An 18137-nucleotide genomic window follows, 5' to 3' on the forward strand; every position below is an offset into this window, starting at 1 on the left:
TACGGATATTTTTGGGGCCAGCATAGTATATTGCGCATGTCCTCCTTATACATAAGCAAACCATGGATATACCTTTCAGGCATCAGTTAACCTTGTCTTTCGAAAATCTCTTTTTTAATTTAGTCACACTTTTATTACAACTTCAGTGTTGTCAAAAACCAGACACCAGAAGTACAAAGCAAGAAATTTAATTTTTTTCAAGTTTAATGCGCCTGACATGCGGTCTCCAGGCGTCATCTTCATACTTCAGGTATGAAAAAGGAACCAAATATTTCAAACCTGCTGTACCTAAAGGGTGTCGCTAGCCACATTCAGAAACTTGTACAATGCAGTTCATTACTGAAAAACCCTAATAGAATAAGGGATCCTATCGTGCAACCTTGTAAGGGTCGTGCCAGCAGGCATCCAGACATTCATCCCTTTTTCTTGACAGAACTCGTACACAATAACTTATAACCTCTGGCCAAAAGTGTTTTAAGCTGTAAGCAACAGGGTTTGATTCTTTCATGACCGTGCCTATGCAGATCTATCACCAGTGATCCGTGATTTAAATAGCAGATTGACATATTGGAGCCATTTTTTATGCACTTAATGTCACTCAGTGGTTAGTCCAGGCACTGAATGTTTAGAATCACTTTAAATTTTCCCACTCTGTCAACGTGATTTTTGAGACCTTTTTGTGAACTAATGGGCATGTGTTGTAGCAAAAAGGGGCATGGCTGTCAACCTCTGCTGCGCTTTAGAAGAAAGCATGCTGTTCATGATAACGTTGCACCAACATCAAATTTCTGTCATCAAAAGACTCCCAGCAAGTCAATAATTATATGATGCCGCCGGCTTTGCCATTTGACAGTACTGAGCAGGGATACATTACTCGAAAGTGATGCCAGCTGTTTACTAGTGTGCTTTAGTTTGGGGTCTAAGTAATTTTATTTCACCAAAATGCAGTTCTGAAGGTCTGCCACAAGTCCAACCTGTCAATCAGGCATTACCAGCCAGTTTATAAAGGTTTCAGTTTCGCTTCTCTTGTAAAATCCTGGAAAGGGTGTTGGTGTTGCTACTCATCAAAAGTCGCTCAAATGGCCTCAGCCCGCATGAATGTGGCATGAGGAAAGTATCCCGCTCGAAAATATGCTGTGCTCGCACTTGAACTTAGTGATGAGGACTCAGGCTACGAGTCTGAAGATGACAGCAGACCATACTCAAGCTCTGATGGTAACAATGTTTTAAGTTAGCCTGGAACATTTGTGAGTTTCACTGGCAATTTTTGTTTACAGCCTTGAGCCATCTCCTTCCTCGTGCGCGCTTATCTGCCAATCTTTTTGCGTGACCTTGGAGCTCTATTGACAATCTTCAGGGTGCATGCTTTGCCTGGTTATAAAGCGCTGCCATCGGCAGCAAAGAAACTTCTGTTCATGCCAAGAAGGCCACCCAGAGCACATCTCGGCCCACTACAGAGCAGAACAAGATAGTTTACAAAGGCACAGGATTTCTTTCTGCTTTTCTTCACTGCGGAGATAATAAAGACCATCTGAAGAAATGCAAGCAAATAAGCTTGGATGCATAATTCTGGAGTTGCTTAGCTAAGCTGAGAGAGATCAGTCCTGGAAAGAGGACTCCAGATGAACTGGTAAGTCCATTGGACTTCTCATTGGACCATCCTCAGAAGATGCCGAGAAGGCAAAACTGCAGATTGTCTTACAAGAACCGCAAATTTTAGCAAAAAAGGGATGTTTAGTGCGAAAAGTGTAGAGTGCACCTGTGCTTCACAAAGAACCAGGCATTGCGTCATTGCATGGCACGAGCGAAGAAGCAGTTCCTGGTCTTAGTATATTTTTTTAATCTGAAGAATGGCGGTGTACTGGGCATTAATTTTTTCAGACACTATTTCTGGAATGTATATTCTGAATTTCCTTTGATAGTACTGTTTTTGTAGATATGTTCTTTTAAATTGTTTCTATCAACTGGCCAGAAAAATGGCATTTTCTAGAATTATGTGTTGCCTAATGTTTTGTTTTGCAGTGTATGCTTTCTGGAAAAAGCATTACATTATGTGCAACTTGCTATGCTGCAATGTGTGCTGGAGTATTACTTGTAGTGGCAAATTTTTCTTCTGAGACATATAAGAAATGACCATTTTTTTATGGTAATGGAAGAGTTAAGCATGATTATTTTCTTTACTTACAATTTTGCCACTTATTGTTGCTGTGTGCTGTTATAGAGATAGTGCCTGAAGAGGATCAAGTACCCCCTCAAAAAATATGAACACCCACATTGCTTTCAAGAGGTGGTAACAGCTACACACACATGCCCCACATAAATGTGTTCAATGAGGCTAAATGTTCCAACAGGAAAGCTACTTGTTACATGTCAACAAGTCAGAATCTAATTCATGGATCACAAGTAATCTCCACAGACCTGCCAACTTTACAATTTTAAGAACACTACAGTCAAAGCCCAAAAATACTACAATTTGGTGAAATATACTAAAGTTCTTTTATTACTCAAGCTGCTGACTGGGGAAAAAAATTCAAAGGCACCATTTCGCAGGAATGCACGCTTTGTGCTGTGGTGGCAGCAAGAATGTTCTGTGCCACACACCAATGTAATTGTTCCAGAAGTTTATTCACAAAATATTCACGTAACAGCCGTCACATATTTGGTTGCCGCTGCACATTTTGCTCTATCAGCTGGTGGCACTCCTAGATACAAGTTCGAAGTATAGTGCAGGTCTGAAAAATTAGGTTCTGGGCAACCGATAGGCGAGCTGTATTTATATTCCTTTAAAATCAGTTTTACTCTAAACTAGATGCAAACGAAGAATCCTAGAACTATTGGTAGCAGTGACAATTGCAAACAAGTTCAAATGTCAGGAATTTACTACAAATTGTATATGTAAATTGTTGGATGGCATGTCATTGCACATAAATGAATTTGATGATCTCTCTCATACTTGCCGATGACTATACAAACTCCTGCCTGCAGGTCGGCACAATGAGTAGATAGTCACTCATACTCACTAATATTTCAGCACAATACATTGGCGGGCATTGGCAGGCAATCCATAATTACTTTGTTTAGCGCAAAACAGCGCTTTGTCCTGTTGTTTTTCTTGTGTCCGTTGTTTTGCGCTACACAAAGTAATCACCAATATTTTTTCAGGCTATAAACTCACTCACGTCTTCCCATACTCGTCGACACTCACTCATGCCCATACATGCTCACCGTCGCTCACTTGCACCGTGTTTATATACTCACTTTCACTCACACTGGTTACCTGCTAATGCTGAACACTTGTGCCAATCCACACCCACCAGCACTTATCACGTTCCTACTTGCGTCAGCTCACGCCTGCTGGCAGTGACTCGCACAGACTCAAACCTACTGTCATCAACTTACGTTCATACTCACGCTGGCCGGCACTTCCTCCTGTCAATTTCTGCGTTCACTCAAACTCCCCCGGCACTAGTTCTCGTTGATACCCACCTCCAGTCATGCCTTTTGTCACTTACCTGCACTCTCTCCCATGCATGTGAAATCAGTGTAGAGCAAATGCGAGTTGGTGTGCTGAGTGAGTGAGTGTGCTGACCTATGCTTCTACCCACCAAGATTTCTACAGACTCCTAATGGCACTACAGCCAAAGTCTGGACTACAAGGGTGCTTCGTATTGAGATGAACCAGTATATGAATGACTGAAGTGCTGCTCACCTCATAATCCGGGCCTCCAAGGACAGCTGGAGGCTGTGACCTGGCCTCGGACATGGCTTGTTTGTAGGCCTCCTCCATCTTCTTGCGCTTATCCACCTCCTGCGTTCACAGCACAGTCCACAGTTCCTTAGATGACGCCTTAACTCCTTTTGAAGTCTCCCCACGTCACTCTAAGATGCAGCGCTTCGCTGCAACTTTGGCACAGCTCCCAGAACAGGAAAGCCCAACACTGTGTCCTATTATGACCAACTCAACAAGCTAAACACCTGCAAGACAGATTCTTTTTCTTTTTAACAAAACAACTTATGCTGGATTATGTACCCCAGTAACTACTGACACAGAGTTGCAACTTGTGCGGTTCACATTATAATAAATGCATCAACTGGCCGGTCTGAAAGCAACGAGTAGGAGTGAGGCACACCAATAAAATTTGATGCCTCCTTCTGCTAGTATGCACCATGCACAGACTGCTCTACTGTTCAGCCAACCTGGATGTGCCAAAATGTGACACAAACAAATTTCAGCACATGTCTGTTATATAGATGACTGTACAACTCTTGTATATCCATGCCATGAAAACATAGAATGAAAGTTGTAAAAATAATTTTCTTGAGCTTTTACCAAACGAATGTTCACAAGCCTTAAAAAGATGCCTGCAGCTGTAATGAACATTAGTAGGGCACTTCACTGTTGCATGTATGAAACCTCAAACGAGCAGCTGTTTATGTGCAGAAACATTGAGCCTTGTTTAAGTTATTCACTTTACTAATGCCAGCCTAAATTTCAAACAAGCTATGCAGACTGAAGATGTGCAGCCACATGTCCTAGAATTACCAATGACTTTCATCTTATCTGTGCAACTACATACCATGTACTATGAACTAAATTTTATAGACACAAAAATTGTTAGAGCTCCTTCAAGAAAAGAACCCTTGCAGCAGCCCTGTCAATGGCTGGATATTCTTCTCTTCACCAAATTTCAGAAACGAGAGAGGTATACTTGAAGGTCCCCGATTTTTACACTTGATCCAAACAAACAAAAATTATGTAAGGAAGCACATTTTTTTTTTCATTGATCTCCAAAGCCAATGTCCCACACAACAAACAACCACATGCATGTGGCTTAAAGTCCACGCAAATGCCCAATCACTACTACATACAGTACTCATTAAAAAAAGTACAACCGTACCACTTTCAATAGTAAGGAATCAGTCACTACTCGATAATGAGAGGCAAAACAAAAGAAAATGCATGCAGGCAGAGATAGCCTCTCTGCCTGAACAGATGCCATTTGGAAAAAAAAATGATAAAGAATGTACATTATGTTATCTGTCCAGCTAAATAAGATACCACTTAGCACACACGATGAGAACACAAGCAACAAAAAACAGTAATCACACCAAAGAGAGCGAGAAAATGAGAAAAGAAAAGATGAACAACACAAGCATCGCAGCAAACCTCTTCATCTTGCGGGTAGCAGCCAATCTGGCAAATGCACAAGCAGGAACAGAATTTTGTCAGCTTGGCGGAGAAGCGGGCGCGGCAGCACCGCGGCACCATCTGCCACCAACCGGCAAAGATCAGATCGCCTGCTCGACTGGACTGCCAGACAAGGTTGCATATCAGGCAGAGAGGACAGGGCACGCTGCCCCCCTCCACAAGCCATGAAACCCGAGAGGTCAACTAAGATAACAGAGTGAGCCTGCCCCTTGGGACATGTTGACAGCTCAGAACAAAGTGAAAGAAGACCTCCAAACTGTTGCAAACAGGAAGCTACAGTGGAATTTTGAGCTACTACGTGGCAGGGCAACAGTGGCAATGCACATTATGCAGAATGCCAAGGCAATGCTCTTATGAATAAAGAGAGCACAACACATGCATGCACGCACGAACACGCTGCTTAGTTTTAAAGCTGTACACATGCAATTTTCTTTCATATCGTTAATGTATGGTGCAGGGAGGCTGTGTACTGTAATGTAAACTACCAGAACATGCACTGCAACAAGTGCCAACAATTTCAACAATTCTGTGGTGATGCTAGGAAGACATAACGCTAAGCTGCTAATGTAGATAAGACCTAACGAAGCTGCCAAAGACTGTACTTACATAAATCAATAGCAACAAAATACACCAAAATGGTAACCTACATGCTTCTGGCTCATCACGAGGGGAATTTAAGCCTCTGACATTTCTTTATAAGGCAGTGCCCATTCATTAGTATTAAAACGTTGGAAAGACAACAGAATAGCAAGGACTAATGTTTCAAAATGCGCACAAAGCCATATCAAACCATAGTGTGAATGCAAGAAAACAATGAGGCACATTTTCCTCCCCTTAGATGCCAGTGCATGTGTAATTCATCAACAAACACATAGTTCTGGTGCTAAGGAGAACTTAGACCACACATAACAATTTCAAGTTATCAGGTGGTAGGAGTTCTGCTCTGTTTCCTCTCACTCGTATTTCATTCCAGCATTGCAGTACACAACTCGAGCCACAACAAGCTGAACAGTGTTGGCGACGTTTGTGGACAAAGTCACCAAGTCGCCGGAAAGAACACTGTGCTTTAGACAAAAGCATTTTGTGATAAGATGGCGGTGACTTGTTTCGGGTTCTGTTTTTTATGTTTTAATTGTTCCTGGACGACTTTCTCACTCTTCTTTAAAGGGACACTAAAGGAAAATATTAACTCGAGCCAGATAAGAAGATTAGGCTTCTGTAAAAAATAATTTGTCAGTCCTAGCGAGAACAGATTTTGTAAGCGAAAAAAAGATGAAAATTGGAAATCGGAGTGGCCCACCAGTTGCAGACAATGTTATCTCTCTTGTGACGTCAGCACTGGCTGGTTCAGAGAGAGCAGCATAGAGGGTGGCCATATGGAGATCAACGTCAACTAGTCCGTTTCATCCAGTAGTTCAAATTGAGGAGCAGCAGTAGGACCTTTGGCAGCAATTTCTAACACAATTAACTGATCTACTGGCACACGAAAGACAATGATAGACGTTTAGACGAATAATCTATCAATCTAGCTTGACTTACTATTTTCCTTTAATGTCCCTTTAGTAGGTTTCAGTGCCTCATTTTCCAAAATGGTATAAGAACATAACATTATGCTTTGACTAGGAAAGCAGATGCAACCAGATGGCTCCCTAATAAGCTCCTCCGTACATATATAGAAGTAGCAACAAATGGAGGTGCATGTCTCTGGATGAAATCGGGGAAGGGGGGGGGGCGCACTGAACTTAGCCAAAGTACCTTGACGAATTTCACCAGGACAATTTACTGGCGAATGTTGCCAAGACTCCAAAGATGGCAAGTTGTCACCAAGGCAACTTTCCTGCTAAGTTACCAAAACAGACATTGAGTGCCTGAAAAGTGTGTAGCCGTTCGCAAAAGTTTTTAAAGCAGAGAATTCACGAAAAGCTAAATTGCCTCAGAACTTCACCCACTTTCTGAAATCCAGGTGAACAAAGTAGCAGTGTACTGAGAAGTACCTACTGCACCCTTAAATTTGAAAACGGCTGCCATCACTGCAAAAGATAATTTGTTTCTTATCAGATCTCTAGCTCTGAAAACTCTCACAGTTTGGAATACACGCTGTACTATAGCACGCTAGAGAGATGAGTGGGTTGAACAGTGCTCACCCGCTCCAGTTTGCGTCTCCAGGCCTCTTCACGTTGTGCCATCAGGTCAATGCAGTGTGACAGAGTAGCTAGGATACCTGCAGTGGTGGCCTTGAATGTGATGGCTTCACCGCGGAAGTCAACAGGCGGCAGCATTCCCGGGGCCGCAGGTGATCGTCGCTCGCGACACCGGTCGCCGCTCTCTGGATACAAACATCACCGTGCGGCACCATTTCAATCATGAGTGATGTTGGAGAGATTTCACTGCGTGGAAATACTTCCCTACGTCAAATAAACCAGCTTTAGCAAGCTCTTAGGCAAACATAATGAGACAAGTGCTCAAACTCTTAACTCATCGTCATTTCACATATGTGCACAAATTATAGGCAAATTAGTGAGGTGTATCACAGGTTGATCTCAACTAGAACCAGATACCACTGGAATACTTTCAAAACTGCCATCTCGTTGAATTCTGCTGCTTGCTGTGAGACCAAAGTTCTCACAAAAATATGCTTGCTGAACAAGTAAAAATACTGTTCAGTATGAACCTTGCATACTAATAAGCTTCTTTAGTTAACATCAAACTATACTCACCAATAAGCCGTAAGAAAAAAAAAAAGTGCAGCATGACTGCAGTACTTTTGATACGCTATTAAGAAGCACCAAATTTTGCTATTTGCCCTCTGAAAAAAATTTTAATTTTCCTTTTTGTTTCAGTTGGACCAAAAGTAGATTGCATGGTCCTAAATTATAGATAACTGCATTCTTTCTAGTAATGTAACAACTGTTACTGGCTGTCTTAGGTATTACTATGTGACAATAACATGGCACACATGAAAAAAGCAAAATGGGCAACAAAAATACTGATAAGTTGAATTCCTGATGTGTCTTCAGCTGCAAATTGCATACTGAGGTGGCACATGCAGAAGAGAGATGAACATATCTGACAGTACGATAAAGTGACAGTCAAAGTTTTTGATCAGAACGATTTGTTATGACAAGAGAAAAAATTTTCAGAGTTCTGAATAAGTAAGATTTCTGTCTAAAGCTCAGAAAAAAGCTTTTTAGAAAGATGGTTTGCGTTTGACAGCAGAATGTATTGATATGTCTTTATACTCTCTTTTTCTTTTTAGTGTGGTTCTCATATTTAACATAGACGTAAACATAAAGCATTTCTCGGTATATCACCATTGCACGACACAGTGTAAAGGGTTGAATGGCAATAGGCACAACTACCTACTGTTCTAATACCTGCTTCATTTTAACATCCTTACTGATCATCTTATGTATACGTTATGCCCTCTGCCATAAGCTACAAAAATGACAAGGAGGTCAGAATGCCATGCAAATATTTGTCAAGTCTCGCATAAATTCATGAAGAAAAATGAAATGCTCTGCCTTGTGCTGGCTAGAAGATAACATATCATAAAGTTATCTTCATTCAAAACAATAAACTGTCAAGAAATAGCACTGACAAGGCTCCCGCCCCCTGCTTGCTGTGCCAACAATACACTATCATTTGGACTTTGATTCACCGCATGATAATATACAGCCCCCTTGCAACAGCCTTGCAGGGAAAATAAGGGGATGCTAAACTGATCTGCAGTCCTGGCTGATGACTTTCAGCTATCAAGATTTTATAGCCAAAACTGCACATAATAACAGAACAGTTCATAATAAGTTAAGACCATTTCAAAGTCTATAATATATATCTTTTCTTTCTTTTATCATTCTTTGTTGCATGACAGAATTATGCAAAACACTGTTTGGACCCATAGCCAGCAGCTAGTAAACGGTCCAATGGAGAAAGATCCAATGTGAATTGCAGGCAACCATTTGTCAAAATTAGAAATGTCAATACTGTCAGGATTGGGGGCTCAATCCCATCGTCCGTGGTCCTTTGCCAAGATTGGAGTACGGCATGAATTCGGAAGTAGCTGGCCCATGCCGTCGTCCAACTTATTTACGCTGAGATCGTTGATGAAGTGAAGAACTGCTTCTCATCGAGAACGAGGAAAAGGGGTTTATTTACAGAAATTAACTCAGTCTAACATGACTGCTTGAGAAAAAGAGTATCAGTCCAACATGACTGCATGAGAGAAGTAACTCAGTCTAACATGACTGCTCAAGAGAAGTGTCCTCAGCATTCGCACAACCACAGTTTTTATACACTCGATCCGCCGGTCATACGACGCGACGACTGTTCGTTTACTCATCACCAACTCGCCGCTGCTCTGCAGATCAGTTTATGTACACAAAGGCAACCGCGCTCTGAGGCCCGACGACGGCGTTGGCGGGGTGCCGTTCCGGGAACTATCGGTGCCGATCGAGGGTCGCTCGTTGTTCCGTGCCACGCCGAAGCGTGAGACGCACCAAAATACGTCGTCCCCACGGCAGCTTGTCCATGCGTGTCAAATCAGCTCCGCGTTGGGGAACTCCGGAATCATTGTTCACACACGCCGAACTAGTTCCGTCACAATGTCGATGGGGCGGGTGGAAGGCGGCGGATTCCAGCGCAAAGGCCGCTTCTTTGAACGCCTCCCAGCTGCAGCGACGGAGAGGGAGAGGTGCGCGTCGTGTCGCCCTGTCGTAACTGTGTGGCAATCTTGTTTCGCAGCTCGCCATTCTTGACAATAAGCACAGGTTCACAGGAAACGTATAAAAAAGTTAATAGTCACTCTAAACACTCGTTAGAGTACCAATTACCAGAATAAAATTGTATAAACTAAAAGTGAACAAATCTAACAGGAGCATGTAGGACTTTACATATTTCTTATGACTTCTACAGATAGAGATAGATAAGAACAAAAGACTAAACCATGAGATATACCTAAATTACTGAAATTCCACGGAAGTATGTTATGACAGCTGAAAGAGTGAAATAAGAAATTATGTGCTTTCACAGCTAAACTGGCAGCAAAGAACTGCCACAAAATATCTACCATAGCATGTAAGTGCACGGCTAAGTGTTACAAAGTAATTAAAGACCTGGAAAATTGGTGCAGGTCGGTAGTACTGACATATCGATGTGCAATGCAAGACTCAGTGCTGAATGCAGGCTTTGATTAAAAGCAGAAGTGCAAGACCACAAAATGTATACTACATTTTATGCACTGCTCCAAGTGTGAATCTTATGCACTTACAGAGCCAACAGCGGTGTACCTTTAGCCATAAATACAGAATCCATTATGAAAGTAATGCGCATGATTTTATTATGACGTGACTATCCATGACAGTGCGATAAACCCGGTCGGGAAATGTGGCGAGGGTTCTGCCCCATCAATGCAGCTGGTCACCAGTTTACTCCTAGCAGTGTGAGCGAAAATCACAGCGGGATGGAGCATTCGCTTGAACAACGATACGCTATGAACTTTCACAAAAGCTTGGAAAGAATGCAACCGAAACATTCCAGATGCTTCAAGAGGCCTTCAAAGACGACTGCATTTCAAGGTCACAGTCCAGGAGATGGCACATGGCGTTCGAGGAGGGCCGGGAGGAGGTTGCCAACGAACCCCATTCTGGATGCCCAACAACGACCAGAACCGACGAAAACGTGGATTGTGCGCACGAAGTTTTGTGTTACAACCGTCGATTGAGCATCCAGCAAATTGCTGACACCCTACACATGTCCACATTTGCAGTACAAAGGATAGTGACCGAGGATCTGCAAATGCACAAGGTCTGCACGAAGCTTGCGCCAAAAGTGTTGACGGAAGATCAGAAAGAACTTAGAGTTCTGCACTGTCAAGAAATGTTGGATTTGATTCAAAATGAGCCGGACTTGCTTAACTCTCTCGTAACCGGAGACGAATCCTGGATGTTCGAGTACGACCCAGAATCGAAAAGGCAGAGCAGTGAGTGGCACACAAAATCATACCCCCACCCAGGAAAGCGCGAATGAGCAAGTCTCGCATAGAGGCACGCAAAAAATTTCGTTGTTGCGGAAATTCGTTGTTGTGATTAATCAAACACATACGTGATACATGACTTGCTGCAGCAAAAAGCAAGCTTTAATTTAAAAAATCGGTTAGCTTAGCTTGTTTGCGCTTCTTGCCAAGCGATGGCACAACACCGCTCTCGTATGCTGCCAGCAGAGTAATTGCCTCATTGCCGTCTTGGGAATCGATGCAACGGCGAAGATTGTATCGAATGCATGCATGACCTTTGATTTACACATTTACTCGAATCTAATGCGCACTTTTTTTCCGATAAAATGGGTAAAAAAACTGTGTGCGTGTTAGAATTGAGTATGACCCTCAATCTGCGTTACCATATCGCCATCGGCATTTCAAAATGGCTGATTTGTACATGCTTCAAGCCTAGCTGCCGTAGCTTCCCCCATGTGCTGTAGTACTTGTGCTTAGGTTAGTACACCGCCCGTATTCCCGTTTTCTGCGTTTGCTTTGTCGGCATGGAAGTGTCGACTGCGAAGACATGCGATGTCGCAATTAAAAGAAAAGTGATCATGTGTGCGGAGATGGACGGAAATCGGGCCGCATCGCGGGCATTCGGAATTCCAAAACTTGCGTGCGGGACTGGTGCAAAGGGAAGAGACGTTCTACTCCGGTAGCTGCAGCGTGTGGCACGGCCATGCAGCCCCCATCTTGAAATCAATCTGTGATGGAGACAGAATCTACACATCTAGGCATACTGCGCTGCATTCTCATCACTTAGTTCGCGTTGAAGCGACAGGTCGCACAAAGGTCAATTCACTTGCTCCAGCTACAGCACTTGCTCACTCCAGCGTTTTGATAAGAATTTCCGTGGTCGCTGAGTGAGACGTGTTCGTGTTTGCTTGTGTGCACATGACGCCATGCTTGTTAATTTAGCTATTAAGCTAATGTTTAAACGTTTATACGGCCGATAAAGCTACTATCCTTACTTTGGACATAGCTGTCTACTAATTTGCTATCGCAATCGATGCTTCACCTTTCGGACAAAACTGCGACTTTTTCTCTTTATCGCAACTTATTGAGAGTATTGGGAGTAAACCTTAGTTTTTCAAAATGAGAGAAAGTTGTATTTCTGATGAAAGAATGAGGTGCGCAGTACTGTTAGGGACTTTTCTTTTCTGCAGGTTGCGGCAAACGGGTACGTGCAATTATCGAGGACGTTTCTTTCTTCTTCTTTTTTGGGGCGGGGGGCATGGAAAACGGAGACACATTACAATCGCAGGCGCATTAGAATGAAGTAAATATAGTAGTCAGTGGCCCGGGCTCACATTGCATGGCTGTTTCACCTTCACCCAACGAAACACGCTCTTCCCAGACACTCTTCAGAATTTCTTCGTCTGTCAATTCTTCGCGCTACACCATGCACGAATTGGCTTGGATGTACTCGTTGGGATGTACATCGGCGAGCACATCTCCCCTTTCCTGCAGGGGTGCCCACGCAGCTGAGACTTCATCAGACGATGACCCGTTTCTATCGCTACCTTCGTTCTCAGAGTGCGAAGTCTCGGCAGCCACCGCACCCCAAAGCGCACCATAAAGCGGCAATCATTTGGAGCGCCGTAAGGATGCCCACTTTTGTTTGTGGCCCAACTGCGTATTCAGAAGCAGCCTTTGAACAAGGCGCTCACGGTAGGACCGCTTGATGCTCTGGATGATCCCTTGGTCGAGGGGTTGAATCGTAGAGGTGCAGTTCGATGGGAAAAACTTTTAACTGCACATTTTCCAGCTCGGCGTCCTCTATGATGTGGGCGGAACAATTGCCTAAAAGTAGACAAACCTTTCAGCCTTGCCTGCCCATGTCCTGGTCGAAGGCTTCGACCCACTCTCCGAAAATAGACCGGGTCATCCATGCCTGAGTGTTAGCCACGTACTTCATGGGAAGGCTCCGATTTCTTTTGAAGCAGCATGGTTTGGCACTTCCAAAATTGGCCGCTTGTCCAAACCGTCCATATAAGCACACAGGAGCACGGTTATTCTCTTCTTACTGGGCTTGCCTCCGTGGCAGCGTAGCCTCTTGAAATCCAGGGTCCTGGTGGGCAGCATCTAGAAGAGCCCGGTCTCATTGGCATTATAAATATCCAATGGTGCGTAGTCTTTCAAGATGCCTGCGAGGCTGGCTGACCTCCACGCAGTGACCTCGTAACTACTGCCGAAGTGGCTTCACCACACAGAACTTTGCCAATGATGCTGTGGCGTGACTTGAATCTGTTCAGCAAACCTACGATTTCCTTAAAGTCATCTATTCCTAGCATGCAGGCATAATCCAGCGTCTTTTGCCGCACAATATCACTGCTAAGGGCGATTTTCTTGGCCCGCGTCTCCACGAACCAGGTGTACACTGCCTTGTCCAAGGTCTCGTGCACCAGCTGAGTCACTTTCTTGTCCTTCGCGGAGGTCCCTGAAGCTAGCGCTTTGGCTATGACATCCTCGCTCTTCAATACTGTCAAAAGAGAGCTCGCCGGAATTCCAAATTTTTCTGCGATGATCGATTTTTTTCTTTCCAGCTTCAGCCTGGGCGATAACTCGAGCCTTCTCTTCTAGCAACAAAAACTTACGTTTCTTTGTCGGCTGCGACATGCTACAGCTGCCGATCCAAAAGCGTGTGTCACCCGAACGCCTCATCGCACCCTACTGGGATTTGACCTCACAGCTGCTACTTTGTTTTGTAACTAGTGTTGTACACCGGAGCCATTTTCACAAAACATGGTAGAAAGTGAATAATTAGAAATACTGTACAAATAAAATTATTGCGTGTATGTTATTTGTATGCATACCATTTTCCTAACCAATATGACTCATGACGTTTCCTCGAAGCTTGGATGCTCCTCCATAAGAAGCACGTTGCATCACCATCACCAATGTGGCACGGTGGCTTTCTGTTGTTTACATTGCGTCCTGGTCAGAGCAGCTCTAGTTTGTGTATCTTTAATGCAAAGCTTTCTATGTCTCACTGATTCAACCATTAAGTGCCGAAAGTGCACTGCAGGAAAGCCAACTTACACATCTGTGCAGAACACTGCAGTTTACCTTCGCAGTACCGCGCCCGCGTCAATTGGCCAGCCGGTCAGTGTCTGATAGCAGTGCGAAGCGACGAGCTCAGCAAGAGTAGCGCATGCGCACAAAGTTCACTGGAAGAGCAAGTTGCACCAGCTAGGCACGACACCACCTTAGTTGCGATTAACTGAGCTTCCCTGCTCATCGGAGACAACAAGTGTGCGTGAACACTGGCTCGTCTTAAAGTATGGAAAAAAAAATCAAAGCCCCTTTCTCAAAGAAAGATGGTTGAACACCACGCTACCCAGATGAACTGTATATATCTGCATTGCATTATGCGTGTCACGCAAGACATTTCCGGCCATCACCATGGGTAGGCCGTGGGTGCAGCGCATGGTAGAAGAAGCAGCTGCCATACGCGAACGTAAGCATGAGCGTGATTGTGCCGTAAGACCGATCCCCTGTATCGGCAATGGCCATGCGGGAAACACTTGTGCAATCGAGATGCTTACTGGTATTGTGATCATCAGCGTGTACATCAGATCGAACACATCTCGTTGTGATATGGAAACGTTTCTAGCAGAAACGATGAAGACCTTGAAGGGCCCCTCATCAGGCCCCATAGCAAATTTTGGTTATACGCTGGAAGTTGTTATGTGTCTTTTAGGGAGCGTTCTGCTGCAAGAATTTTTCAAATCGGCTCATTAATAGCCAAGATAGAAATATTTCAGTGCCGCGAACCCATAATTTCAGCACACAAGCTCCACTACCATGCGCGACTCTTCCACTCGCCCCATCTAACCTCCGCAAGCAAAATTCCTTCCCTGCTTTCTCCCATACCAGACTTCGAGGATCGCATGACGCATACATCACAGGCCCCGCCTTCCATTTTTTTTCCCCGTTGTTGTGCACTTCCGCTGATGGCGTCGAGCGCGAGCTGTTGTGATTGTCTCGTAATGTGCAGCGCATGATTTTGCGCACTGTGCACGAGGACAAATGACTAGCGCTATTATTCAGCGCTACACGAATACTGAGGCAGACACATGATCATGCGCTGGAACACGGTAGAAAATGGCCTAGTTTCAGTCCCTGCGCAGGGGATTGCAAAACCTTGGGAACAAGCAGACGAAGCGGAAGTACATCTCTCTTGCTTCGGTGCGAAGTAAAACAAAAAGAAAAACATGCAGACATTCCATTTGTGTGTCTTATTATTTCTCTAAACTTCAATTCGTCAATTCAAGGAACAGACCACACAAATAACAGGTGTTGCCTTGAATAATTCTCAAAGTCGCATGTCTCTATGATTGACGTCACACTGCAAACACGTGTACGTAGGCGCGCAGGGACACGTGTACATCATTGTCCGGTTTGGAGCGCGGTCGCCGCGAGGGAAAGAGAAAACGGCATTCAGATTGAAATTTCAGACCTTTCTGTGGCGCATAGTGATGTAATATTTCACAAACACGATCGTTAGCATGCATTGTATGCTCTGCGCCTGTCAGCTCAAAATGGCCAGACCTGGTGAGGGGCCCTTTAAAGCCACATAGTATGCTGATCCTCGTGTGCGGTGAATAAAACCAATGTGGCGAAAGAGCATGGCATATGAATTGAGAATTTCATGCTAGATCGCTACTCACTGAAACTGAAGACGCTACAGACCCATGACGCAACAGCATTCCTGCACTGACCTCGCGTTTGCAAGCAGGCTGTGTCACGTTACGATGGCAGAGCCTCTGGCCGTCTACCACAGCGATCACAAGGCAATACCGTGCAAGTGTAGAGTCATCCGTGAAAGTGTGGATGTGTGCACATAATCAACGGGTACATGATCTAAAATAAAGGCTACGCAACTTAACGAGATGTGTCTTCATTCAACTTCAACGTTCAAAAAATACAAGCCTAACAGAAAAGGCTACATTTCAACATGCAAAACGAATTTTCCTACAGGAGGAACTTACTGGTACTACTGCGTCTCCTCACTTCATTACACATTTTACAAGCTCATTTTGTTATATTTTCCCTTAGAAGGCAGACCTGTGCATAAGCTTGGTATACTGAGGTTCAGTGCTATGTAGGAATGCCCCTTAATGCATGTTTAAAGCATTAATCCAGGTACCAGGTTAGTGGAGGGAACAGGTTAAAAGGTGCCACAATACTCCTCCACGCCTTTCTTTTTTTGACACTACTACAATAAGACACAGATCATGCTGATTGGCTGTGCACATAAACACTCGCACCTTAAAAACAGTATTTGCTGAAATGCAAGTGCAGAAAATGTGCTACACAGTTATGTGACACAGAAAAAGCAGTGTATTTTTACACCAAAAGATGGCATGCTACTGCTCTGTGCTCGAAGAGGAAAACAGCATTTTTATCAGCTGTCCTGTAGTTAACAATGCATATTTGCTCTTAATTCGTTATAACACTCAAATACTGCCAGCAAACAAATTTTACACCAAATATCTTCTCAGGGGTAATATCTGTGCTAAATTCCAACATGAAGGAAGCACTTTATATCAGGGTGATACATTTATGTTTGTGGACCCAATAGCAACACAACACATAAGCAATTGTAATTTAGCGCAGCAGTGCTCAAAATGGCACCGCAAACACAAAGACAAATTTGTTGCAGCATAGGTGAACCTGCTGTATGCTGTAAGAAAGGCTTCTCTGCTCAAGGTTGCAGTTCCATATACACGTACATGATGGCTCGTGATGTTACTTAGAAAACAGCCACACTACTCTACTCTTGTGGGAGCATACTACAGGAACTCCAGTTCTTATGATAATGTGGCATGCCTCTTATGTAGGCCTCTTTGGATGGGCAATAGCAACCAAACAGCATGCCTATCCAGCCTATCCCGCCTATCCACCCGATTGGTGATGCAGCTAGCCTGTTGGTCTGTTCACAAGCAGTGAACAAAAGAATACCATAGGCAATTAGGTTAGCCTTTCCAACCATATAATCTCTTGTCGCCAGAAAATCGCCCAGAATTAAGAGGTGTGGAGACGGGTAACCTAACAATCTAGATTCAGTATCAGCTTTAGTATCTCTCTTAAGTGGTCCCTTGCGGCGGACAAAGCAAGCTTCTCTCTATCAGGTATGCTCACAAAGTATTAAATATGCAAAGCAAAATCACGTAAACTGCATGCAAAGGTGCACTGCTATATTTGAGACAAATTATTACATGGGTGAAGTGCACCACTAAACAGAAGAAATTATGAAACAGCAAAGAGGCTAAATGTTAACTTAGTAAAATGCAGCTTCAGTGTCAAGACATCAATGTTCAATCTTGAAATCTCTCTTCACATTTGCACAAAAATTGAGAATACATTTCAGGCAGTGGAAAGCTGGTCGTGCCACATAATCTTCCTAAACCTTTTGCAAACTGTCTTCATTTTTCTTCGAAAGTTTCACAAACTGCTGAAAAGCTCCTTTGCAAGCCTAAACCATCCAAAAAGATTTATGCAACACACACAAGATACGTGTACTATAGCAGTAACATATAGCAAATGCAGCATGACTTGCAAGCGCAAGCTTAAGCCTCCTATATGTTTGGCGCGCAGCAACATGCCACGCTAAACATTTCAGAGACGATGTTGCAGCTAACCATGTCAACATTTAATACCATGGGAGTTGCAGGGTTAGCCTTCATGGTAGAATGCTCGTCTCTTACGTTGTAGACCCAGATTTTTGTCCTGGCTGGGGCAATGGTTCTTTACAGCTTGCAACAAATGTTGTACACATTGCTGTATTTTCATATTCCCAAAAGAAGAGAGAAAAAAAGAGAAGAAATGCAGTATAATGAGCTATTTCCGTAAAATTGCACATCCGACAGTTCATTGAACCTGCGACTC

General features: G+C 43.7%; 1 protein-coding gene across 1 annotated transcript in view; it reads right to left on the reverse strand.

The window, feature by feature from the left end:
- cert (ceramide transfer protein) overlaps positions 1-18137 on the reverse strand; it is a 65738-nt gene that overhangs the window by 37952 nt on the left and 9649 nt on the right. Inside the window, exons 5-6 of the mRNA XM_065452470.2 lie at positions 7354-7535; positions 3710-3808 (exon numbers count right to left, since the gene is read on the reverse strand). Coding sequence (XP_065308542.1) covers positions 3710-3808; positions 7354-7535 — 281 coding nt within the window. The remainder of the gene's footprint in view (positions 1-3709; positions 3809-7353; positions 7536-18137) is intronic.

Source organism: Dermacentor albipictus, chromosome 1, assembly GCF_038994185.2.
Source record: "Dermacentor albipictus isolate Rhodes 1998 colony chromosome 1, USDA_Dalb.pri_finalv2, whole genome shotgun sequence".
Taxonomy (NCBI): domain Eukaryota; kingdom Metazoa; phylum Arthropoda; class Arachnida; order Ixodida; family Ixodidae; genus Dermacentor; species Dermacentor albipictus.